General features: G+C 42.9%; 2 protein-coding genes across 2 annotated transcripts; one reads left to right on the forward strand and one right to left on the reverse strand.

Annotated features, from left to right (window-relative positions):
* On the forward strand, nt 1–19,447 carry LOC114352133 (dedicator of cytokinesis protein 7-like). The gene is made up of 13 exons (XM_028303605.1): nt 1–122; nt 481–616; nt 1,389–1,565; nt 2,361–2,534; nt 5,170–5,300; nt 6,172–6,343; nt 11,464–11,644; nt 12,700–12,827; nt 13,717–13,782; nt 13,946–14,062; nt 15,006–15,094; nt 15,509–15,655; nt 17,703–19,447. The coding sequence occupies exons 1-13, from the start codon at nt 1–3 to the stop codon at nt 17,740–17,742; spliced, it is 1,680 nt and encodes a 559-aa protein (XP_028159406.1). The 3' UTR covers nt 17,743–19,447.
* LOC114352138 (chromobox protein homolog 5) lies at nt 18,813–21,545 on the reverse strand. The gene is made up of 5 exons (XM_028303612.1): nt 21,332–21,545; nt 20,944–21,069; nt 20,535–20,724; nt 20,177–20,283; nt 18,813–19,963 (listed from the first exon to the last, which is right to left on the reverse strand). The coding sequence occupies exons 1-5, from the start codon at nt 21,428–21,430 to the stop codon at nt 19,907–19,909; spliced, it is 579 nt and encodes a 192-aa protein (XP_028159413.1). The 5' UTR covers nt 21,431–21,545; the 3' UTR covers nt 18,813–19,906.
* Nucleotides 21,546–26,973: the final 5,428 nt, after the last annotated feature.

Genomic DNA, 26,973 nt, shown 5'->3' on the forward strand with positions numbered 1-26,973 from the left:
ATGCCGATCGGCGGCTCGGCGCGGGCTGTGGGTGCGGAGCGACTGGCAGCGATATCAATATGGCCGACTCACGCGGCGCGGCACGTGGCAGCGGTCGTTGCCCTCGGCCGGCTACTACGATAGTGCGTAAACGAATACCGCGCTCAAAGGATGATTTATTTTTTATTTTTTTCGAAACATTCTTTGTCGTTTTACTCGAAAACTAGCCTGAATTTTTTTTTAAAAACACTTGGGTTGTATTTGTATGATTTTATTAGATGCGTTGGTAAAGTATGATCAGTACAAAAAATAACACCTTATATTGCTGTCGCGACTGTGCGACGGGCGCCCGCAGGGAGTGTGTGAGCGCGACAGCAACAGTGAGTGCTCACGGACCAGGCTTTACTTTTAATGTACCTAAGACCGTGCTTGTGTATGCTGAGAAAGATCAGGATCTACACGACACCAACTTCCCGGAGCAGGTTAGTCTCATGGACACAGCTCAGCAGGTGACGATGTCACTATCGTCGCTATACTAGCTAACTTCTGTGAGGACGCACTGCGCCGCGCGCTCAAGACCGTGCTAGTGTATGCTGAGAAGGATCAAGATCTGCACGACACTAACTTCCCAGAACAGGTCAGTTCCCGTACAGTTAGCGTCAAATAGGTCGTGACACCTTAAGTAACCGATAAGTTCACAACACATCTTTGTTATTTTTAATAAGGTTGTGCTGTCAACATTTCGTCCACTTAAGGTGTTATAAACGCTGTTCGTTTCGTTCGTTCGTTTCAGCCAAATGACGTCCACTGCTGGACAAAGGCCTCCTCCAAGGCTTTCCACAATGCACGGTCCTGCGCTGCCCGCATCCAGGCTCTTCCCGCGACCTTTACGAGACTACACACACAACTCAGCAGCGGCAGCGGTGACGATTTTGCTGCGTCGCTGATACCCTGACACCAACTTTCCGAAGCAAGTCAGTCACGTACAGACAACACATCAAGGAAAACACTGTGGCATCTTCATAAGGGCTGTCATTTTAGCGGTCACCAGTTGGCGACACTGGTAAAGTAAATTTCTGTCACTTGCTAGTGGCTATTAGTAAAGTTAACTGGTGAGCGCTCAAACGGCCTGACCAGGATAGTGTCTCTGTAGAGCAAGGTCATGTCAGTCATCAGTAGTGCCAACTGTTGAATGTAAAAACGATAGCCCTCATTATGTGGGGTATTTGAAAACGTTGCGGAATGCGTCTAATTCCAATGATATACCTATAGGATAGGATACACGCACCGCGATAAGCTTTTATCGCGCCCTAGATAACCCCAAAAATTTTCCATATAAAGTCATTGATTTTATCACGGCGCGCATCTCAGCCCAGCTGGAATTATAATGATCCTCTTTCCATTCTCAGGTGAAGGACCTGGTGTTCAACTTGCACATGATCCTGTCCGACACGGTGAAGATGAAGGAGTTCCAGGAGGACCCTGAAATGCTTTTGGATCTCATGCACCGCATCGCGCGCGGCTACCAGCACAGCCCCGACCTGCGCCTCACGTGGCTCAGCAACATGGCGCAGAAGCATATGGAGGTCAGTGGGGACACGGGCAGATGGAGCAGTTCCAGGAGGGCCCGGGATCCGGACCTGGATAATTGGTATCATCATCAGAGGTGCAATGAGGGCTATCGTTTTAGCGCTCACCAGATTGCGCCACTGTAGAGTAAGGTCCTGTCACTTGCTAGTAGCGAAGACAGTGGCACCAACTAGTGAGTGCTAAAGTGGTAAGAGGACTATCGCATTTGCACTCATCAAGATGGCGCCACTGTAGAGTAAGGTCCTTTCAATCGCCAGGGGTGCCAACTGTTAAGTATACTAACGATAGCCCTCATTGTGTAAAGCAATCAATCATTTGACAGTTCAAAACGTACGCTATAATCTGTCAAAAGGCTTGTTAAAAATAAATATCGTACATTTTGAACTGCAAATCAAATGAACACGGTTGCTTTATTACACAATCGCACCTCCGGTCATTTAGTCTTCACTGCGAGAACATGACTGTCGTTCGAGTCGCGTCACAACTCTATTTCACCAGAAGGAAATGCAGGATTTGGCTTACACTCCCCACCCTGGCCTGGCCAGAACGGTTGGAGAGGCGTGATGTCGCTTAATTGGCTCTTGGGACATCCATGGGAAGACTGAGTGGGTTATATTCTAGTCTTCGGTGGGAACCAGAGCGGCTGTATCGAACCCATAAAAAGTCATTCATACCACTTTTATTCGTGTTATTTTTTTCATTTGTTTAACTACGAGACGTATAAAGGCTCTTTACAAAGTTTATGTTATAGTCGGGAGAGAGATGTAACTTCTAAACGTTTGTGTCCACAGCGCTCGAACCACGCAGAAGCAGGCATGTGCCTGGTTCACGGAGCTGCCTTAGTCGCGGAGCAGACGTGTGCGGGCGGGCGCGGCGCCGCTTTGCTGGAGAAAGTCACGCACAACGCGCTGGATGAGAGTTGCGCTGATGCTTTGCACCACCATCTTACACATCAGGAACTACAGGTGAGAAGAAATTTCCTCTCCTTTTGACGTCCACGATCCTCTACATTATGTTTCTTTATGTATCCCACGTACACACGTGGTTCACAATTCACAACGCGCTTAACGTAAGCTGTGCTGATTCTCTGCACCACCACCTCAATCATCAGAAGTTGCAAGTAAGAAGATCCTTTTAGGGTGATGAATAGGCGCGATGCGGCTCTGCTCGAGAACAACGCGCTGGATGAGAGTTGCGCTGATGCTTTGCACCACCATCTTACACACCAGGACCTGCAGGTGAGAAGATCTTTTGGGATGACGTTAAATTTCCACCTCCTCACATACCAGAAGCTGCAGTAGGCAAGAAATTTCCAGGAGCCCACGCTCACTACAACCCTTTTGTGGGGCTGTGTACGTGATAACGTACGTAGTACGCGTAGCTAGGGTCTTTCTTTTGTCCCTGTGGTGGTTATGGATGTGGAGCAGACGTGCTGCTGGAGAAAGTCACGCATAATGCACTTGATGACAGTTGTGCTTTGACCTACTATCTCTCTTTTGTTATTTCTTCTACTAGTCTACCAACGTCTAAGCCAGTACGTACCCAAAGTGCACGTACTCGACGAAAACTGCACTAATGCTCTTCTGCACCACCATCTTACTCACTAGGAGCTCTAAGTAAGTACTTTCTAAGACTCCACTACTCTCTCTTTTTACTTTGCTCCTGTATGGAGGCGAAACAAACGGGCGCGGGCACGCACAACGCGCTGGATGAGAGTTGTGCTGATGCTTTGCACCACCATCTTACACATCAGGAGTTGCAGGTGAGCGGTACTCTTCACGATCCCAAACTCTCTCTCCTTCCTTCTTAGGTAGGTTAGGTTAGGCGCGGTGCTGCCTTGCTCGAGAAAGTCACGCACAACGCGCTGGATGAAAGCTGCGCTGATGCTTTGCACCACCATCTGACGCATCAGGAGCTGCAGGTGAGAAGATCTTTTAGGATGACGTTAAATGTCCACCTCCTCACATACCAGGACCTGCAGGTGAGAAGATCTTTTAGGATGATGTTCAATGTCCACCTCCTCACATACCAGGAGCTGTAGTAGGCAAGAACTTTCCAGGAGCCCACGCTCACTACTTTTGTCCCTGTGGTGGTTATGGTTGTGGACCAAACGTATACGGGCGGGCGCGCCGCGGCTCTGTTGGAGAAAGTCACGCATAATGCACTGGATGAGAATTGCGCTGATGCTTTGCACCACCATCTTACACATCAGGAGCTGCAAGTAAGTTGTTCTTTCTAGGATATCTCCCCTGCCACGCTTCTGTGATTCGTCACTATGTTGTTCTACTAACTTGCACGTGATTCACAGTGCGCTTGACGAGAGCTGCGCCACTATCTTACGCATCAAGAGTTGCGTGTCAGCAGTGTTTTTGAGATGAAGTTGATAGACTACTTTTTGGTCCTTCAAATTTCAGGTTGACGAGACAAGATGATACTTGATTTGCTCCTTTATTTTCGGTTACACTAAGGGCCTTGCCACATTGGCGGATTGCAAGCGTTTTCTGGGCGGCATTTTCAAGCATTTTGGCGACCGCGGCGTGCCCACTGCGTCGCCGCTCCGCTTGCAATTCGCCAGTATAGCAAGACCCTAACACTAACATCCAAGTGAAAAACGCACGGGACTTATTTAGATTGGAGCTGCACTTTGCTCCCTTTTTTGACAGACCAATGATGTACCCATATCTTCTATTCTACTTACGTACTTCGTACTCTATGTGCACACATACGTCCGCACGTCATGGACTAGAGATGGGTTATACTAGGTAAATTTGATACTAGGTGCACCTATTCCTAGTATTTATTAATACTCGATCCAAATACCTATTCCACCTAGTACGTAGTAATTTAGCATGCTTGACTTACGTACTTCGTACTCTATGTGCACACATACGTCCGCACGTCATGGACTAGAGATGGGTTATACTAGGTAAATTTGATACTAGGTGCACCTATTCCTAGTATTTATTAATACTCTATCCAAATACCTATTCCACCTAGTACGTAGTAATTTAGCATGCTTGACGCGACTAGTGCGGACTAATCCACGTAATATGACTTTAAAATACAATTTTCTTTGAAAAGATACAACCGTAGTATGAATAATGCAATTTGAAATTGAATAATAATTCCTCTCTTCATACTTCAACAGGCTTAAGACTGTCAACTTAAAAGTTGGCGTATTTAAAAGATATCAATTTCATAAAAATGTTTACATATTTTTTTCTTTTTTACATGAATTTACATGCATATGGTTTGACTACGTTTGTGTGCGTTTGCATCGTCGCGCTCAAATTTGTTTAGACAGACAGAGACGGAGTGAATCTCTACGTTCGCACATAAACTTAGCGAGAAATACTAGGTGCGCGTAATACACGACTACGGATTACGCAATAATAACCTCTATTACTTTGGTGGTAGGGTTGTAAATCGAGTAATTTATGAAATACTAGGTGGATCAAGTATTTAAAAAATTGGAATAGGTGCCGCCTAGTACTGTAAAATACCTAGTGTGTGGATCTGTTCTAGTAAATACGTCTCATCTTTATCATGGACGTTATTTGAACAATGAATACAATAATAATGTTTATGTGATTCCTCTAGGCCTTGTTGGAGCACGCGGCGAGCGAGCTGATGACGGCGGGCATGTACGAGACCGTCAACGAGGTGTACAAGGTGCTCATCCCCATCGCCGAGCAGCTGCGCGACTACAAGAAGCTCGCCAACATACACAGGTAGCTTTGATTTAGCTTCTCGCATAGGTACGGACGATAGCACGTTAACTGGCGTCTTCGTTCGTTTCAGCCAAATGCCATCCACTTATCCACTGCTGGACAAAGGCCTTCCTCAAGGATTTCCATAACAACCAGTCCTGCGCTGCCCGCAATTAGGTTCTACCGGCGACCTTCAGCAAAATTCGTCGATTCGTCGTCTTCCGGCCCGTGGTCGCCACTCGAGAACTTTTCTGCACTTGCGTCTTATCTCGTTGCAATATAGGCTATTTTCTATCAAAAATGTATACATCCGATGTGAGACTTCAAAGGCCTCCCTTACACTGCCCTCTTTCGAACGTCGTCAACTAGTCGACTGGAAAAACGACGACACTCGAAAGACAGACGCTAGTGTGGGGGTCCTATATTGTCGTTAGTCGATAGGGGGTGCGTCTCGAATAAGTTAGGTAATCCCTGCCCTTGCCCTTGCATTGGGCAACTCGATTCGGAACCGCCAAATCAAATCAAATCAAAAATATTATTCAATTTTGACTACTGGTGGCACTTGTGAACGTCAAATACAGTAAAAAAATGGTAGCCCTACATGTCTCCTTATCTTTTGGGCCCTACCAGCGCTTCGAGACAAACATTATCCATTATCATTATGTTGTTGTATGTATGTCCACATTATCATTATGTAACCAAACGTGTACTTAACTGGGCTAAGTTATACAGAAATTAATTTATTTATTTATTATATTATTATTATTAATATGACAAGTGCTGAGAAGAAACGCCGGAACAAACTCAGTCACCACTATTTCCCATTAATTATCTATCGGTAAGAATAACCAAATTGAAGTACATCAGCCTTTAAACTCTTGTTGTTTGGCAGCAAACTGAACGAAGCCTTCAGCCGCATCGAGCAGTTGCACGGCAAGCGCGTGTTCGGCACGTATTTCCGCGTGTCGTTCTACGGCGCGCGCTTCGGGGACCTCAGCGGGGAGGAGTTCGTCTACAAGGAACACGCGCTCACCAAGCTGCCGGAGATCTTCAGCCGCCTTGAGGTATTCATTATAACAACATGGACTAACATGCACAGGCACACAGACACAGGCAGCCACAGACACAGGCAGCCACAGACACAACAGCCACAAACACAGGCAGCCACAGACACAACAGCCACAGACACAGCCAGCCACAAACACAAGCAGCTACAGTCACAGGCAGCCACAGACACAGCCAGCCACAGACACAGGCAGCCACAGACACAGCCAGCCATAGACACAGCCAGCCATAGACACAGCCAGCCACAGACACAACAGCCACAGACACAAGCAGCTACAGACACAAGCAGCCACAGACACAACAGCCACAGACGCAGCCAGCCACAGACACAGGCCAGCAGCTGATGACGGCTGTCATGTACGAGACCGTCAACGACGTATACAGGTGACTGAGTTTCTTCCGCCACTTCTCAGCACCTGCCCATATGTTGTCCCGANCCACTAGGTTTGATCGTCAGTTGTTCAGCTGTAAATGTCTACTGATGGATGGAGGATAAGCTCTTGTTGGTCGGTCACCCATCCTGGTGCTGCACTACTAACCCAAAGGACGCTAAGATCCATCAACAAGTGTCTATAGCTGATGGAACAGCATACGCGTGACAAGCAATGTCTTTAGATACCCTTAGTGTCATGGCCATGTCCTTAGACACTCTCAGTGTCATGGCCATGTCCTTAGACACTCAGTGTCATGGCCATGTCCTTAGTATCTCACACACGCGCTCGCTCCTTTTCATCTTTGTCACTAAGATCCGGTCAGTAAGCAGTGCAAGCAATATGAGACTTTACGTGCAGGTGTTTTAAAGCGACTCGATTCCATTATCCTGTGAGCCCTCTCCTTTTCATCTTGGTTCTTTTAAGGTAAGGGTAAGCAGTGTAAACAAAATGAGACTCTACGTACAAGCGATTAGGTTCCATTGTCCCGTGAGCCTCGCGTCAAGTCGGGCTTCAAGCCGCCGCCGCTGAAGGAGCGCGAGCGCTGGTCGCAGCTGTTCCACGCCTTCCTCAAGCTGGCGCTCACCAAGAACCCCAAGAAGCGGCCCACAGCCGACAAGCTGCTGCAGGTCGGTCACCCATCCTGCATTTGCACGGCAAGCGCGTGTTCGGCACGTACTTCCGCGTGTCGTTCTACGGCGCGCGCTTCGGGGACCTCAGCGGGGAGGAGTTCGTCTACAAGGAGCACGCGCTCACCAAGCTGCCGGAGATCTTCAGCCGGCTTGAGGTATTCATTATAACAACATGGACTAACATGCACAGGCACACAGACACAGGCAGCCACAGACACAGGCAGCCACAGACACAACAGCCACAAACACAGGCAGCCACAGACACAACAGCCACAGACACAGCCAGCCACAAACACAAGCAGCTACAGTCACAGGCAGCCACAGACACAGCCAGCCACAGACACAGGCAGCCACAGACACAGCCAGCCATAGACACAGCCAGCCATAGACACAGCCAGCCACAGACACAACAGCCACAGACACAAGCAGCTACAGACACAAGCAGCCACAGACACAACAGCCACAGACACAGCCAGCCACAGACACAGGCCAGCAGCTGATGACGGCTGTCATGTACGAGACCGTCAACGACGTATACAGGTGACTGAGTTTCTTCCGCCACTTCTCAGCACCTGCCCATATGTTGTCCCGAAGTGGTGGTAGAGCAAGCTATATTTGGGACGAGCATTTGCACGGCAAGCGCGTGTTCGGCACGAATAGAGCAACAACCACGAGCTGTCAAACGAAATAGACTAAGAACTGGTGAACGCCAGACCTACGTCATTTGCACGGCAAGCGCGTCCTCAGCACGTATTTCTGCGTGTCGTTCTACGGCGCGCGCTTCGGGGACCTCAGCGGGGAGGAGTTCGTCTACAAGGAACACGCGCTCACCAAGCTGCCAGAGATATTCAGCAGACTTGAGGTAAGACCGTAAAGTTAATATCCCTTCGGAATGATGCTGGATGCGATACGGAGAGCCGAGCAAGGACCTGTTTATCACCAGGACCTCACGAGTAGTCGCAGTAACTGGATCGCGCTGCGCGAGTTCGCGCACTCCTGGCACACAATCAGGCGAAGTTATGAGAAGAACTGATGACATTTATCAACGATAGCAGCCCGGCGCGAAGTACCGTATTTGTGGTGTCAAGCCCCAGAAGGGGGAGAATTGACTATGAGAAGGGACATGGATCAGATAAATTTGTAGGGAGTCAAGCAAAGCGCCCGGGGAAATGAGCCCAGAGCAAGTTCCCGCGCGCTCTCCCGAGATTCGGTTCGTACGCCGTGAAGCAGGAAGAACCATGGGTTCCTTCGAAATAAAGCAACAACCACGAGCTGTTAAACGAAATAGACTAAGAGCTGGTGAACGCCAGACCTACGTCATTTGCACGGCAAGCGCGTGTTCGGCACGTACTTCCGCGTGTCGTTCTACGGCGCGCGCTTCGGGGACCTCAGCGGGGAGGAGTTCGTCTACAAGGAGCACGCGCTCACCAAGCTGCCGGAGATCTTCAGCCGGCTTGAGGTATTCATTATAACAACATGGACTAACATGCACAGGCACACAGACACAGGCAGCCACAGACACAGGCAGCCACAGACACAACAGCCACAAACACAGGCAGCTACAGACAAGCCGTTACAGACACAGGCAGCCACAGACACAGGCAGCCACAGACACAGCCAGCCACAGACTCAGCCAGCCACAGACACAACAGCCACAAACACAGGCAGCTACAGACAAGCAGTTACAGACACAGCCAGCCACAGACTCAGCCAGCCACAGACACAGGCAGCCACAGACACAATACGATAAACATGTCAGTCAATTTGACAACCTTTGTCGGAAACATTATTTAATGAAAATATTGTCCGAACCCTTAGTATTTCTCTTCGACAAATACATTAACACATCGTGAACCACTTTTCTTTCACGACTATAAAAATATTTTAGCAATTTAATTCACAAAATCAATTGCACACATTTAAAATAAAGTTTGTTTACACTTTGACAACAATAGACTGACATGCAAGGTGACATGTCAATGAAGTTTTCAGTTACTGTTGCCATTAAAAGAAATTAGTACCATTAGTTTTCCGCAACATGGCGAGGGTTTTTATGTTCCTGGTCAGGCTATAGAATCCGTTTAGTACGATGTCGCATATAACGACCGATCGCTTTTAGCGACGCTGTTTGGTTGATTTGTTGAGAAAAAACGTAAAAAAATACTTCTTTAGTACGACGTAATATCATCGTTACAATCGGATTCTACTGTATTACCAAGTATTAAGGTTTATATTTGTGCGACTCTCTAACTCTTGTTATTTACCAGCAAACTGAACGAGGCCTTCAGCCGCATCGAGCAGTTGCACGGCAAGCGCGTCTTCGGCACGTATTTCCGTGTGTCGTTCTACGGCGCGCGCTTCGGGGACCTCAGCGGGGAGGAGTTCGTCTACAAGGAACACGCGCTCACCAAGCTGCCGGAGATCTTCAGCCGGCTTGAGGTATTCAATATAAATACATGGACTAACATGCACAGGCACACAGACACAGGCAGCCACAGACACAACAGCCACAAACACAGGCAGCTACAGACAAGCAGTTACAGACACAGTCAGCCACAGACATAGGCAGACACAGACACAGGCAGCCACAGACACAGCCAGCCACAAACACAGGCAGCTACAGACAAGCAGTTACAGACACAGGCAGCCACAAACACAGCCAGCCNGCCACAGACACAGCCAGCCACAGCCTCAGCCAGCCACAGACACAGCCAGCCACAGACTCAGCCAGCCACAGACTCAGCTAGCCACAGACACAGGCAGCCACAGACACAGCCAGCCACAGACTCAGGCAGCCACAAACACAGGCAGCCACAGACACAGGCCAGCAACTGATGACGGCTGGCATGTACGAGACCGTCAACGAGTTTCTTCTGCCACTTCTCAGCGCCAGCCCATATGTTGTCCCGAAGTGGTGGTAGAGCAAGCTATATTTGGGACGAGCATTTGCACGGCAAGCGCGTGTTCGGCACGTATTTCCGCGTGTCGTTCTACGGCGCGCGCTTCGGGGACCTCAGCGGGGAGGAGTTCGTCTACAAGGAGCACGCGCTCACCAAGCTGCCGGAGATCTTCAGCCGGCTTGAGGTATTCATTATAAATACAACATGGACTAACACGCGATTATAACTATTGACCTTTTTAGGGTTCCGTAGTCCTGACAAGGAACCCTTATAGTTTCGTTATGTCTGTCTGTCTGTCCGAGGTTTTGCTTGGAAACTATTGGCACTAGAGAACTGTAATTTTGTGGAGGTATGTATATTAAATACGCCGACAAAACGGTAAAATAAAATTTTGAAAAAAAAAAATTTTTAGGGTTCCCCTACATTGTAAAGTGGCATAATTTTTTTTTCATCTTCTACCCCATCGAGTGGGGTGTCGTTGGATAGGTCTAAAAAATGGCTTGGGGGGTTCTAAGACTATTTTTCCATTTAGGGATCTGTTTGCAAATTATTAAAGTTTAAAGTGCCAATTTTTGTTCGAGTAGGGCGAGTAAAGAGTTTGGATCCTAGATTAGAAGACCTAGATATTACATGCGATCCATTGTAACTATTGACCTTTTGAGTTGCAAAACTTCCCTTTAGTTACTCTGTTAAGGGCGTGTGTAGTTAGTTGTAAACAATAAATTGCCGCCGCTATGTGCCTTTATTTAAAAGCTGTGAGACACTCCAATATCCAGTTGTGGAAGCCCCTTAATGACTCGGATGCTGACGGTCATTGAGGTGATAGGCGAAGCTCTCACTTCTCTGCCGTTTTTATCTACAAGATAACACTGAAATCTCTCATTCTTCATGACCTCTTCTCCGTTGTTACACTGTTGATAGAGTGGGCATGTTCGGCAGGAGACGAGCAACGCCTCACGATATTTCGCCATCTTTGCCTGTTAATCATAATTATCTACCACAGCCTGAACATTTTTGATCAGCAAACCCTTCACTGGTTGTGTTTTTTTTGCCGGTCAAACTGTAGATCCTGGCTACACACGAGTTGTAGCGGTAGGAAAGAGAGGTGGGAATAGTCCCGTGCCAGCAAATTTTAACTATTATGCTGTCCCGCTAGAACTTCTACGGCGCCCGCTTCGGCACAGAAAACGTGGTGATCATCAAGGACTCGAACATCGTGGACGTCACCACGCTCGAGCCAGACAAGGCCTACATCCAGATCACGTACGTGGAGCCCTACTTCGAGCCACACGAGCTGCGCAAGAGGGTCACGCACTTCGAGAGGAACTTTAATATTAGTGAGTATAAGATTCAAAATCGTATAGCATTACTTGAACATGAAAAAAATGGAAAGCGAATGACACTAAAAAGATTATAATGTCTTGGCTTAAAAATATGTAGGTGTATAACGTTGCAAGTTTGTGTTGAGCTACTATTCTTTTAATCCTCGTTCACCAGTTCTGAGTAGTGTCAAATAGGTTACTCCTTACTTAAAAACTTGTCCTTTACAGGGGGCATAGTGTGAGTTTACATCAAATGTATTCGATATCGAGTGCGTTGAAAAAATCTATGAAGATTTTAGTTCTTGAAAGTATCCACTAGGGACGCTGTACCAGGCCTGTTCATCTCCGCGAGTTTACATCGAAAACAAAACACGCACGATGTCCCACCTACAGGATACTATTCGACAAGGCCTCACATACGAGTGAACATTGACTCACGCACGCGTATTCTTGTGTATGATGGAAGAAAATAAAGAAAATGGTGTACTAAATACTGTTCAGTATTTAACTGCCTAAATAATAATAAAAACACAGAATGTACTTTTTTAAGTTGCCTCAAGACACTGAGAGGTAAATAAGTATTATTCATGATAATTCATGCTAAATCATGTATTTCCTCCGCCTTTTTCCGCAGTTTGGCACCTCACGTCACATCATTTTACCGAAGTCAGCCCTATAGCTTCGGCGCAGCGCCGATCACTGTCGTTTGTCAACAGAATGGTGCTTGACTCTTGAGACAGGCTAAATTACACCATATTGTTAATGGCCTTGAGCATAAATTTTTTTAAATACCTTCGCGAAGTAAAACTTCTGTACGTAGTACTTATTATTATTCTGTGGCTGTACGTACAATCTGTCATACATTTAATGTAATTTTTTTATGTAGTCGATATCGAATACGTTTGATGTAAACTCACACTAAGCCCCCATTATCGCTATCGAAAAACAAGAAGAGAAATCTTCGGCCATACTTTATTGATTTATTGAGCATCCAGTTTTTAAGCACACATATATTTTGTTCTACCTACATCTCCCTTTTAAAAAGAGCTGCATAATATGATGTGTTGCAGAGCGGTTCATGTACGCGACTCCGTTCACGGTGGGCGGGCGCGCGCACGGCGACATCGCCGAGCAGTGCAAGCGCAAGACCATCCTCACCACGGCGCACCACTTCCCTTACGTCAAGACGCGCATCCAGGTGACGTCATCACTGTTCATTAAAGCCCGGTCCGTGAGCACGTAGAATTTTGTCCAATGACCCCAAGCTACCCATCCTTATCGCTCGCGCGTAATTATATTACTGTCGCGACTGTGCGACGGGCGCCCGCAGTGAGTGTGCGAGCGCGACAGCAACATAATTACTCGCGAGCGATAAGGTTGGGTAGCTTGGGGTCATTGGACAAAATTCTACGTGCTCATGGACCAGGCTTTACACATACACCCCCTATTGCGCGCCCTTATGGCGCAATTTCACTAGTCGATAGGATCCGCATGCGGCGTGCGGGAGATTTCTGGAACGCATGCCACAGGGCCCGCATTCGGGGAACCGTTTTCATTCGTCGATGTCAAGACGCGCATACAGGTGACGTCATTGCTTATTGTTCACGCTGGGCGGGAACCAAGACCATCCTCACCACGGCGCACCACTTCCCCTACGTCAAGACACGCATCCAGGTGACGTCATTGCTTATTGTTCGGTGCGATTATTACACTGCACCGATCTCCGCCGTGGTACGCGGGACGACAGATTTAATCATCATATGCTAGTACCTTAGTTTGTATAGAAAACACGCGCGGCACAACACACTGCAACGCGTTTGCGCGCGGGATTCGTTATATGTCGCCATGCGGACCGCGACGGAGCGCGGTGCAGTGTGATAATCGCCTTAAATGTTAGATTTATTTGGCACATACTTCAGTAAGATGGCGTGCTTATAATGGTCTCGTCAAGATGTCAAAATGTTCTTTTTATTAAAATTAATAACTTTTTTTCAATAAATTGTTTAAAAACGGTTGACAAAGGTATATAAAAAAATCAATCAAAGAAATATGTAATGGTATTTGAAATATTATTTTATTTATTACAGGTGGTGCAGAGAACTCAAATCATTCTCTCTCCCATCGAGGTGGCTATCGAAGATATACAGAAAAAGGTGTGTTTTAATTACACTCAATAACAAACAATATTAACACGTCCACGTGATTTAACATTATGCCGACCAAAGACATGCGTCAAAAAATGGTGGACATGTTTGTACAAAATTAAATGTTTTTGCAATGTTCTATAATGACGTCCTGCTGTATTGTATTGTTCAGATTAACGAGCTGGCAGCGGCCACCAGCCAAGAGCCGGCGGATCCCAAGATGCTGCAGATGGTGGTGCAAGGCTGCATCGGCACCACCGTCAACCAGGGCCCGCTAGAGCTGGCGCAGGTAACACGCCCATACATCGCCATCATCGGTGGGACAAGGGTCATTAGGCGGGTAGAATCGCGCTGACCGCTCGCTAATGAAGGTTTTCGCGATTGAAAAATCCGCCAGATGGCAATACGTAGACGCGAGGTCCAAATGCTGCATGATTGGTGGATTTTGACATATCCGTCAATGTCATGTCAAAAATAACCAATCATACAAATAAATAAATATCCTTAGACATTTTACACTGCGCTTCTAGTCCCAAACTAAGCAAAGCTTGTACTATGGGTACTAGACAACGGATATAAATATACTTAAATACTTTTTTTTTGTAAATACATACTTATTATACATAGAAAACACCCAGTCCAATACAAACAAATATGTTCATGCACACCAATGTTTGTACTGTGCGGGAATCGAACCCGCTACCTCCGCAATAGTAGTTTGTTTCGAACCACTACACCAAACGGTCGAACCACTACACCAAACGGCATACAGTATTTGGACCTTGCGTCTACGTATTACCATCTGGCGGATTTTTCAATCGCGAAAACCCTCATTGTCGATGTCGGCGCTGACAAATCAATATGTAATTATAATTAAAGGAAACGTTCCTGATTGACGCTGATCGCTCGGTGCCGATGCTTCAATACATTTTGGCTGTCAGCGCCGACGGTCAACTTGCGTCAGCGCGATTCTAAAATCAGCCTTTAGGCTTGAGTTCCACCTACGCTGACGTCGGTCGCGTACATCGGTCGAGCGTACGAATAAACACAATGTTCTATGAAGCACCGCACTGCAACGCCGTCGTCAGCGGCAGATAATTTAGTACTGACGACGCTGTAGGATTGTGATCGTGTGTTTAATTCCGCCGCGTTCATTTTGGTCGTGATTAGCAAAGGTGATGAAACGTCAACCTAGATCCAGCTTTAGATCTAATTTTAATTTAATTTCCCAGGTTTTCCTCGCACCCGTGGCTGAAGGCACGCAGCCGCCCACGCGGCTCACGAACAAACTGCGGCTGGCGTTCAAGGACTTCTCTAAAAAGTAATATTGTTTGTATTGCATTTTATTCGACTTAGGGCTCATTTTTCAACCGTCGGATAACTTTTATGTGAAGAACAAAATTGTCGTTTTGACATATTTCCCATACTGAAACTGTCAATGTGCCAAACTTATTCTTCAGTTAAAAGTTATCCGATAATGAGGGCTATCGTTTTTATACTTAACAGTTGGCACCCCTGGCGATTGACAGGACTTACTCTACAGTGGCGCCATCTTGATGAGTGCAAATGCGATAGTCCTCCTACCACTTTAGCGCTCACAAGTTGGCGCCACTGTCTTCGCTACTAGCAAGTGACAGGACCTTACTCTACAGTGGCGCTAAAACGATAGCCCTCATTGAAAAATCAGCCCTTAACTTATTTGAATACTGGATACTGACGTCATACTCTCCCGTAGATGCCACGACGCGCTGCGCAAGAACAAGAACCTGATCGGCAGCGACCAGCGCGAGTACCAGCGAGAACTCGAGCGCAACTTCTCGCGGTTCACCTCCCGTCTCGCGCCGCTTATCCTCGCGCCGCCCTCGCACGTCGCACAGCTCAGGTGAGGCTCCACACAGGGAGCTGTTGTTATAAATCTAACCTTAACAGAAGCGGCACGGGAGGGTGATTAAGTACCAGCGCGATCTGGAGCGCAACTTCTCGCGGTCCACGTCGCGTCTCGCGCCGCCCTCGCACGTCGCGCAACTCAGGTGAGAAACACACTGGGGGCTGTTGTTATAGCTCTAAGCTCTACACAGGGAGCTATTATGTGTTGTAGGGGCACATTACACCTAGATACATCGTTTGCCTAGCTAGTGTAATAAGAGGAATACCGGCGTGTATGGGTGCCTACACCGTGCCCGAACTTAGTTGTATGTGTGCGTTGCGGCGGCTGCGCCCGTCGCTGTCTTTTTGAGTCGATTACACGCCAATACGTGAACTGGTCGTTGTTTCCCTTTTATGTCCTTATCTCCCAAACCTTCAGGTGAAGTCGAATAGATAGTATAGTAGTAACTTATACATTAACCCAACGCATCAAATAACCTAAAGTGGTGACCCCGACGTGATTTGAATAGGTCTAACGATAGGAGCGGCACGAGAGGGTGTCAATACTAGCGCGAGCTGGAGAGCAACTTCTCGCGGTTCACCTCGCGCCGCTCATCCTCAGGTAAGACTCCACACAGGGAGCCATGTTATAGGTCTAGCCTTAACAGGAGCGGCACGGGAGGGTGTTTGTACCAGCGCGAACTCGAGCGCAACTTCTCGCGGTTCACGTCGCGCCTCGCGCCGCTTATCCTCGCGCCGCCCTCGCACGTCGCACAACTCAGGTAAGGCTACACAGGGAGCCATGTTACAAGTCTAAAGCCCGGTCTGTGAGCACGTAGAATTTTGTCCAATGACCCCAAGCTACCCATCCTTATCATCATCATCATCATCATCATTTCAGCCATAGGACGTCCACTCTGAACATAGGCCTCCCCTAATGCTTTCCACGTTGATCGATTGATAGCGACCTGCATCCAGCGCTTCCCTGCTTCCCGCGACTGTGCGACGGGCGCCCGCAGTGAGTGTGCGAGCGCGACAGCAACATTATTACGCGCGAGCGATAAGGATGGGTAGCTTGGGGTCATTGGACAAGATTCTACGTGCTCGCAGACCAGACTATAGCCTTAACAGGAGCGGCACGGGAGGGTGTTTGTACCAGCGCGAACTCGAGCGCAACTTCTCACGGTTCACCTCGCGCCGCCCTCGCACGTCGCGCAGCTCAGGTAAGGCTCTACACAGGGAGCCATGTTGTAAGTCTAAAGCCCGGTCTGTGAGCACGTAGAATTTTGTCCAATGACCCCGAGCTACCCATCCTTATCGCTAGCGCGTAATTATATTGCTGTCGCGACTGTGCGACGGGCGCCCGCAGTGAGTGTGCGAGCGCGACAACAACATAATTACGCGCGAGCGATAAGGATGGGTAGCTTGGGGTCATTGGACAAGATTCTACGTGCTCGCAGACCACACTATACAGGAGCGGCACGGGAGGGTGTTTGTACCAGCCGAGTTGGAGCGCAACTTATCACGCATCTCATCGCGCAGCTCAGGTGAGGCTCCACATAATATGGAGCTATGTTTTAGTTCTAGCCTTAACAGGAGCGGCACTGGAGGCTGTTTGAGTACCAGCCAAGCTAGAACGCAACTTCTCGCGGTTCACCTCGCGCCGCCCTCGCACGTCGCGCAGCTCAGGTAAGGGTCCACACAGGGAGCTGTCAGTTGTTATAGGTCTAGCCTTAACAGGAGCGGCACAGGAAGGTGTTTTCTGACAGTCAAACGTCAACGAGACTTCTAATCTCCTTCAGATTTGTATGCTGTGTCACGTCATAATGTCAATGTGCCGCTGCCATACCTCAGGCACATAATCATAGTTGGATGAACACAATCACGTGTCGGCGTAATCCTTCATGTGTCGATCTTACAGTGACAAAATTAAAATTTCTCGCGAGCGAAACCGCTGGAAAAATCTAGTGTATGTATTTATAAGTGTCATGTGATAGTAAAATCATGATGGTAATTGCGACATCTACTTCAAAGAAGTTTTTCAAAAAAACATTTTGTTCCAGCAATGGCGTCAGCAAACCAGATTACAAGTTCCAAGCGTAAGCGCACATTCACTACGCAACAAACCATGACATCTGCATTTAATCTATTCTTAGTTATAAGACGAAGCAAATTTATATTGTGATCTAAATCTATTTGATATTTATGTAACGTATTATATTTAAATATGCACATATTATAATCTAACATTTTAGGCACCACATGGAAAGAGATGAATGGTATTAATGTCAAGAAAACAACCTGAATGGGTTAAAGAAGTGTCCTTTAGATGTAGATCGTAATCCCGTATTTGATTGAAAGTAACTTTGAAATATAATATATTCAATTCAAAGTTATAATCTAATGGCAGGTTTCCAAAGAAACACACATACCAACTCACCAAGCGGAATGTGTTAATTTACTAAGGTCATAAAATGGACTGATATTTTTTATATCTTTTTACCATAAAATGACATACCATAGTCACTCAATGTGGTGACCCTTTGAGATTAATCTAACAAATACTCTTACACCTATGAATTTCTTCATATAGCTTTATTAAAAACACACCTTTTCCTAGTTTATCCAAGACAATAAAAACTTGCTGATTTCGAAAAAAAATATTTGAATTCCTCTAAAATCAAAACATTTAGCCACAAATAAAATGCCTAGAATAGATACTATTAGTAAAATATGACAGTACATTTTAGTTTAAATAAAATAATCCTAAGTAATCCTATAAAGAAATAAAGCGCAATATAATTCAAATCAATTTCCCGCCTAATGATTATAAAACAGTATGGACCTTCACACTGCATAAATGAAAAACAAAATTGTTTCCATCTCCTTTCATTCTTTATGTAGGTATGCAAATTGAAAAGAAATAAGACGGAGTTTTCAGTCCCACTTTATTACGTGTTGTTAATTTACAAGTAGACATAACTATTGTAAGATTCCTGATGGAAGAACACAATATTACAAGTATTTTTTCTATGTCAATGTAGTATTTATTTTAATGTGATATAAATAAAACACATTTTATGAAATAATGTTTTTTACTATTAATAAAGTACCTAAGTGACTTGCACACAAATCACGGAGCCACAATATTTCTTTCAGGCAGTCTTTAAACATTTGTCTTCACAAAACAAACCTGTCAAATTTTATGAGTGTTCAGATTATTTCATTGAATATTCCCATATTTACATGTACAGCAATGCTACTTAAATACTGAACACTTCTAAAAACTAATGGAAGATGAGAAAATTAAATTAACTGAGATTTGTAATATTTTATGTCTTTAACATGAATGAATAATTATATCAAATCAATATAAATCTACTAAATGCCACTTTGCAACGAGATAGCCTGGTATGCTTTTATGCAGTCAACACAGAAAATAGTGCATAATATCAATCAAAACAACTTGTCTATGTCCACATAGTACATTCTTAACAATAACTGAGCAAGCATTAAGATAGTCAGTGAATTATTATTATTTTGTGTGTAATACTTTGAATAGAAGAGTGTGATGCATATCAGTAGTAAATGTTTCATTTTTATGTGCCTTTCAGTAACATTGCAATTATGGCATCTTATACAGTTTTAAATAATAGGTGGAAGCTCATTGTCACTGAGTCACACTCACAGGAAATCTCCATCCAAAGACCAGTCTTGAGATTCGTTTATTTATACAATATCGACAATTACGCAAGTGTACTAGTATTTCAATTACGAAAAATTGGCCAAAGATTGGTTTTTGTTTTACTAATCAGAAAAAACTTAACTTGGTGAATATTGTATTAAGTGTTAACTAACATAACTTAACTGGACAACAAGTAATCAGATAATTATTTATTTAACTAAGTACCTTGACACTCTTGACAGTATTGAATAGCATAGCAGAATATCTCGTCAGCTATAAATAAAATTTGGTAATTCAAAAATATCCATGATATGTATTAGAATGTCAATGCAATTTGTTCAGCAATGCAAATCTTATTCTAAACACTGGTGCACTGTATTTAGCTGGAATAAAAAAGTAATTGTAATTATACCGTAATTCACACATGTTCAATCAACCCACAATTAATAATTAACATCTATTTTACTAGTCAAAATACTTTTACAAAGAATGGGGGCCTGAGGGCGTATTTTGTCTGACACTCATGCTGGTTGACACAGCAGTGCCACTGTAGTCCTTACACTAACACCGTTAAACATCGATTCACTCGGACTCGGCCGGAGTATGCCACGTTAGCCTTTCCTCGTAGAATGCAATCACCTGAAAGAATTTGAAAGCTGTCAACGGTAGTAGAGGCACATCTTGTCCACGTAAAGTATGCAGCCTTATGGCAAAATCTCCAAGTATGTTTCTAAGTTAAGATAACTGCACATACATTAAAGATTTGATGGATAACCCTTTAAAAATTTAATAATTAATGCCAAAACATAAATTAACTCTTTATTATAATAACATTGTTATTAGAATACTCACTTGCTGCGGACACTTCACATTGGCGACTTTAGCAGGCACAAGCTCTGCCTCGTCGGTCTCTGCCCACTTGATCAGGAACATGAGCTCTCCTGTTGCATCTGACGCGCCTGTACGGAATAACAATTTACATAAGTAACACAGTTTTAACAAACTTGCAAATGGTTTCAATTGTATAAATATTTGAAAACTGAAAGCTAAAGTATTCCAATTAAAATAGAAATTATTTTCTTCTTCATAGAATTTGAATTTCAAATACAAATATTTTATTTATGCAAACACACCGTTTACGCATACACCTTCAAATACAATTGAAATTGCTGTACCTAATTTGTAAGGAAATATGAATTTCTATAGTTACCTATGATCTTCTCAGCCTTGTGGCCTTTCTCGAAGCCAGACTTAGATTTCTCTTCTTTTCGATCACGTTTTGATTCTTTGGGTTCTTCAACGGAGGAGACACTAGCACCACGGCCCTTGCGCCCAGAACTTGTTTCCTCGCTCGACTCACGGACGCGCTTTTTACCACGGTCCTCGGGTTTCTTTGATTTCTGTTGACAGATTTAACAATTGCTGTCAAGCTTACAAGCAAATTAATTCTACTCTGTTATTACAATATAACAATACAATTCCCTGCATGTATTTGTGACTAAAATACCTACTAGTCTCAATTTCAAGATTGTTTTATCATTAAATAACTTGTACACTAAAATTTAGTAACAGAACTAAATACTCTTTCATTCAATATCATAATAAAAAGTAGTACAAACCTCTTTTTCCTTCTCTTTCCGAGCAGTTTCAAAAGTTTTTATCAAGTCCTCGCAATCCAAATTTTCTTCTGGCTCCCATGTACTCTCTTCCTCCTTATATCCTTTCCACTTCAACAGATATTGCACCTGCAAAAGACTATTACTTAGAACTTGGTTTGATATGTATGGTATGGACTAATTTTTGAGATTTTGAACCAAGAATCGCCAACATATCATCATAAAAATAAACGGCGTGATCTAAACGAGTAGGATTATTTATTTTAGTTACTACGATTTACCACACTAGCGAACTTGGCGGCAAATCAAATGAGCATCTAGAGATGGTCTAGAGACCACGCCAGAATCTGGAACACCATCACAAAACCGGAGTCGGAGCTTGAATACTAACCTTCCCTTTCACAGTTCGTTTGTCTAGGACCTTCTCAACAACATATTCTTCTTCACTGGAACCATCACTGGTTTCACCTTTTTTGTCTTTTTTACCCATATCTGGAGAAAATACAAATAATATTTGCAATACAAGTAAAACCGATGCCGATGCGTCGCTTTCGTCCGAAAATACCAAAATGGCGCGCCGCTAAATAAATATGGCGGCGTCGTCCCCGTCAGCCATAGACAATGATAGACACATAGAGAAAAGTAATACATAGGAAATAGACAGACAGTCATCATCAGTGTTGCCAACAATTCAAGCTTAGAACTTAAATGCAGATGGCGCTACCATGTAAACAACATTTATGATGATTCCTCATACATACTCAATCTTTTGATTTTAATTGTAAATAATTAAACATTTCATGCTTAACCTTTCATTTCTCCAAGTTTCATTACGTCCTTAAAATTGAACCCTAACGATCGATGCAATAAAAGTACAGGGTGTAGTTTTAACAGATTTTAGTCGGTTCAATTCTTGGGTGTGGAAAGATTTTTGAAAATCTTTGCAGTTTTCTTTCTTTTAAAAAATAAAGGAACGTTTTCTTTGAGCAAAATTTTCCATCATGTACTTATGTCTTCAAACATCAAGAAAGAAATCAAAGAAACTCTTTATTTGTTGTTGAAAGCTTATTGTGTTGTCATTAATGCCTCTCGATTTCATCTTAGAGCAATTTTTGTAAGCCAATAGGGCCACTCCACCTATGGTACTCCATGACACCCACAGACAAAAAAATTGTTGTGTAGCTTCTATAATCTGTGGCCCAAGTGTATGTCTCTAATGTCAGAAAGTTTTAATAAATCACAAAAACAATATTGAAATGACGAAATTATTTAAACAATTACCAACATTCAATTGTTAGTTTTAATAAACTTTAAAATAGTTTTACCCTCATCCTTGGAAATGTGATTGTTCTTGCTGGTACTCATTATTTTTCTTTTATGAAAGGATTATTTTCGTTATTTAGTTAATGAAAACGTTTACACTAAGCAGTACCTACCTGATATTTTTAATGTTATTAACTTAGAAAGGATAAATGAATTGTGTTTGTACAATTTGACAATTTCTTGCCAAGAATGTCATTTCGCATTTCTGTGGCTAGCTTCACTCGGGTTTCATTCATATTTTCTCGAATTCTCGTGTTGTTGCGTATCAAAACATTGCGTCGCAATCCGCACCAGTTTCAACTTGGTCAGTCAGCCTGTTGCTCAGCTATAGTGTTGTGGCCTCATAAAATAAGTTAAATGATTTGTAATCCGTGTTAAACGCAGAAATATTTGTCAGCGGTGTGTTATAAGTGTTATGTGAACAGTTTTGTTAAAATTTATGTCGTGTTGAAAGTTAAAAGGAACTTTTAAGACTGATTAACAAGTTATTTTTTGTGTTCATTCGAGTGGTTTCAAATTGACTTTTGACGTCACGTGCGACAGCCAATCAGTTGGCGCGAAAGAGAAAAATAATCGGAGGAATACGTTGACCCGTTTGTTTTGGTTGTTTGGATTTTGTTGGTGGTCGAGTGTTAAATGGGAAGTAAACAGTGAACACATGTAGAAAATATGTTATTAAAATGCACAGCGGACGGGAGGCCGATCAAAGTGAACGGAGAGCCGCTGAGCCAGCCGACCGGTGCGAGAGGTAAGGTCCGCCTCTGAACTCCTTACTTGGCTTTCTCGACGAAATTGCTATAAGTAGCCTATATCCTTGGAATCTGCTGTCGTTAACACCACTTGTAGTAGGCACAATAATCAAAGATTTTGACTACATACCTACCTAACGTAGTGTTTTTAATTTCTGCTATTGCTAAATTAGATAATTAGGTAGTGTAGAGTGTAGATAATTTTGTAGGTAGTGCTTACAATTTTGTTTGGCTTTTCAGACAGCTCATTAATTGGTAGTAGGTACCTACCTACCAACCAAATTTGCCTACTTACGGCATAAAAGTAAGCAGTAGCAAAAGTACAGGCACATTTATAAACGCATGATTCCGATCACAAGGCAGGAATCGATTTACTTTAATGTAACTGTGAAGCTCTCATTTCAAAATAATCGAAGCCTCTTTTTGTCATCCAGTTTTATTGAAGATAAGCCAAATCATCAAAACAACGCATGAAGCTAAACGAAGATTTTGTATGTACAGCTGGTTACTCGTTTTCCAATTACCATAAATAAATAACTTTGAATAAACCGAGTTATTCATTTCGGATCACAGGTCAACAATAAAAGTAACAACCAGCTTTTTTCAAGCAAATTCTAAAGCATTTTCATTAAACACTGAAAATTCGAGTCGCGAGACAATGCGGCAATAAGCTTAGCTTAACTTAGTTGGCACACATCTCAATAAATCATTGATTTCCTGTTCACTGTCGAGACACAAAAAAACTGTAGCAGGGTCATTCCATGACAAATGTTACCGAGGGTGAAAAACTAAATATGTTCTTTTCGCATTAAATCTGATGAATTTTGAAAGTACACATTCCAAATTATAATGTGCAACAAAAAAAATCTGAAGGAAACATGTAGTTTTTAAATTATTAGTCTTCAAAGTCTATACTCAAGTCAACTCTCTGAATGATCATTTTCTCTCTAATTACTGGTAATACGATTTTAAAAAAACTATCAATCTGTGAACCGTTTTGCCACTATATGATTTGAGGGTATTTATCATAGTATTGGTAGATAGCGTCATAGTCCCAAAAAAATGGATAATCATCAAGTTTTAAGTGTGTTTTCTTGTTACTTCGGCGATGTAACACCCGAAACAGAAAAACAGGTATTTGTTTTATTATTGTACCTTACACATGGATTAGGGTAACAATATTTGGTAAAAGTAAGGTCATGGTAGTAATGATTTCAAATAGTAACTAATATCTGAGCATGATACTAATTTAGTATGTTTCTTTCTTGATTAAAAACTGTAACACCCGAAACGTTTCGGGTATTACATTTTTATTTATATGTCGATAATGTGTGTATATTGCTTGGAGAAGTGAAAAAGTATTACTGTGAGGGTCCTTTGACCTCCCACTAGCGCTGGCATCGGAAAAGGAGTCATATTTCTCAATTTAAGACTTTTTTGAAATGTCGACTTAACACTAAAATTAAGGTATTGCTAAAAAGTGTCGATGTTTGACATTTCCAATAAATATCGTAATTAGAAATTAAAGTAATGCTATTTCAAGCCAAAAACAATAGAAAAAGCTATATTCTGAGGAAAAATTAAACTTGAACTTTGTATATTTTTTAAAAAAAGCTGCTTCGTAATTTCAAACCAGAATTCGCTCTATTTGTGTTTATTTGTTGTACTCCTTATTTTGTAGTACCTAGAGACTAATAAAACACCGATTTTATCGATAAAACGAGTTGAATTTTCGTACTCGTAACACCCGAAACAGAACCATTGTAACACCCGAAACAAAGAAAAAATTTATAAAAAAATAGTAAAACGTTTTATTTAACAGTGATTGTATGTTACATGGTTTGTAAATGTCATACTTTAGAAGTCCTGTAAGTTTTAGGTATGATTCCTTAAGAAAATTCGCTAAATTTCGAGTAAATGCAGCAACAGTCAGAACATAGAGGCAAAATCTCGTAACGCCCGAAACGCACACTTTTCGACTCATATTTTCGTTATCCTACATTCTAAGCTGTACAAACTTTATTATTAAGATAAAACAACTAAAAACGGACAGATTAAGGCACTAACATTATTAAAATACTATTTCAAAATACATGAAATTGTTGAATATGTGTGTACGAACGTAACACCCGAAACGATGGAATGACCCAGCACCTATCTCCGTAATGTTGATGAAATTACAGTAAAATGAGAAACTACACTAAAGAATATAACTCAATCAATCATGATTATAAGTTGAATGAATAAAGCATGAGTTAACTAACTTTAGACTAAACATTTTACAACTCTGTTTACATTTTACAAAATCGAACGGGTCGCTTTATTTCTGTTTGATTAAATAATTCTCCAGACTACCTACGCACATCTGGAAGGTCGTAGCTCCATATACTCGAATATTTTAATTAATTGGAACTTAAATTAGAACTTCAACTTCTGAATCTGAAAATAGATTTATTTTGATACTTGAGATTTGCGGCAATAATAACAAACATAATTTTATGATCGAAGACTGCTGACTGCCTTGCCCACCAACGCTACCATTACGCACATCATAAATACATACGTGCTCTCTTTATGAATTAAGTTCATATTTGTTTTATACGGAATCTTCAAATAGTCGGTCAATATTATTGCACTTGAGATCAAAGGATTATCTCCGGTTCAGAATTGGCAGATACTTCCAGAATCCAGAGTTAACTATAAATTAAAAACGTTACTTATAAAAGCTCTTATAAACGGGTCTTCAATATTTTCTCAACCTATTTTTTCGTCAACATTCTTCTAGCAACCAGAATAATGGTTTGCATACCCGTGCGTGCCTAAATTATTCAGCTCTTTCATATAGGTACTTACCTACCTTAGAAACCTTAAGTTAGTTGAGTTATGGCAAAAGTCCTGAGTGATTTAATGTTCTAAGATTGATGATTTGCTCTTTAATGAGGTAGGCTTTGCCTTCTTCCTTATAAGAATAAAAGAACTTAAAAGAGTTTTTAGTATCTTCGCCTATTCTATTCTATCCAAATACAGTTTGATTTCGCAATAATACCTACAGTCGAAATTATTAAGTAAATATGTAATTCCCTTCTTGTGGAAAGACTCCCGGGACTAGCTTCTTAACGTGTTCTTCGAGGCATAGAATCTCCATGTTTACCGGTCGGTGCTTCCTCGGTCTTCTAATCTATTCAATTAACTTGTCACGGGGAGTAGTCTGTAATATTACTAATATTCCCTTCAATGTTGACCGTGCGCAACGAACTGTACTGAAAATTACATAGTAGGTACTACGTCTCTACTTACGTGACAAAATCATTCTGCACCCTTTGTAGAAACCGCTTAGCGGTGACCAACAGACCTGCCTCGTAATTATGCCAGAGTAGGTACCTAAACGATCACTAAATATGACATTTATCTATTATTCTATTCTATATTATATAAAGCTCGATTACCACTGACTGACTCACTCACTCACTGATCAGGGGTATTTTTAGGGTATTTAGAGGGGAGAGGGGTAAAATTGTTAACGGGACTATTCCCACCTCTCGTTCCCACCACTGCAACTCCTGTGTAGCCAGGATCTATATATATAAAAATGAAACCCGTTTTCCGTTGTCACGACATAACATGAAAACGGCTTGACCGATTTGGCTGATTTTTTTTGTAGTTTTCTAATACTCTGTACAAGGTTTTTACGGAATAAAATATAAAGAAAATCTCTACGCTAAGGCGGTACGAAGTTCGCCGGGTCAGCTAGTTTTACAATAAATCTGTACCCACCCAGTTCCTAATATATGAAAAGACAACTGAATAGTTACAGCTGTTAAGCTTAAAAACATCTCAACATCCCTTCTGCATCATCCACGTCCGTCAAGCCCCTGTTTGCCAGTTACTTGATGAGAGTGCAATTTCCTGCAATAGACCTCCTAGCTATAACTTATACTACTGATAAAATTAAATAGTTTCC

This window comes from Ostrinia furnacalis, unplaced genomic scaffold (genome assembly GCF_004193835.3).
Source record: "Ostrinia furnacalis isolate ACB-3 unplaced genomic scaffold, ASM419383v2 OfSCF1259, whole genome shotgun sequence".
NCBI lineage: Eukaryota > Metazoa > Arthropoda > Insecta > Lepidoptera > Crambidae > Ostrinia > Ostrinia furnacalis.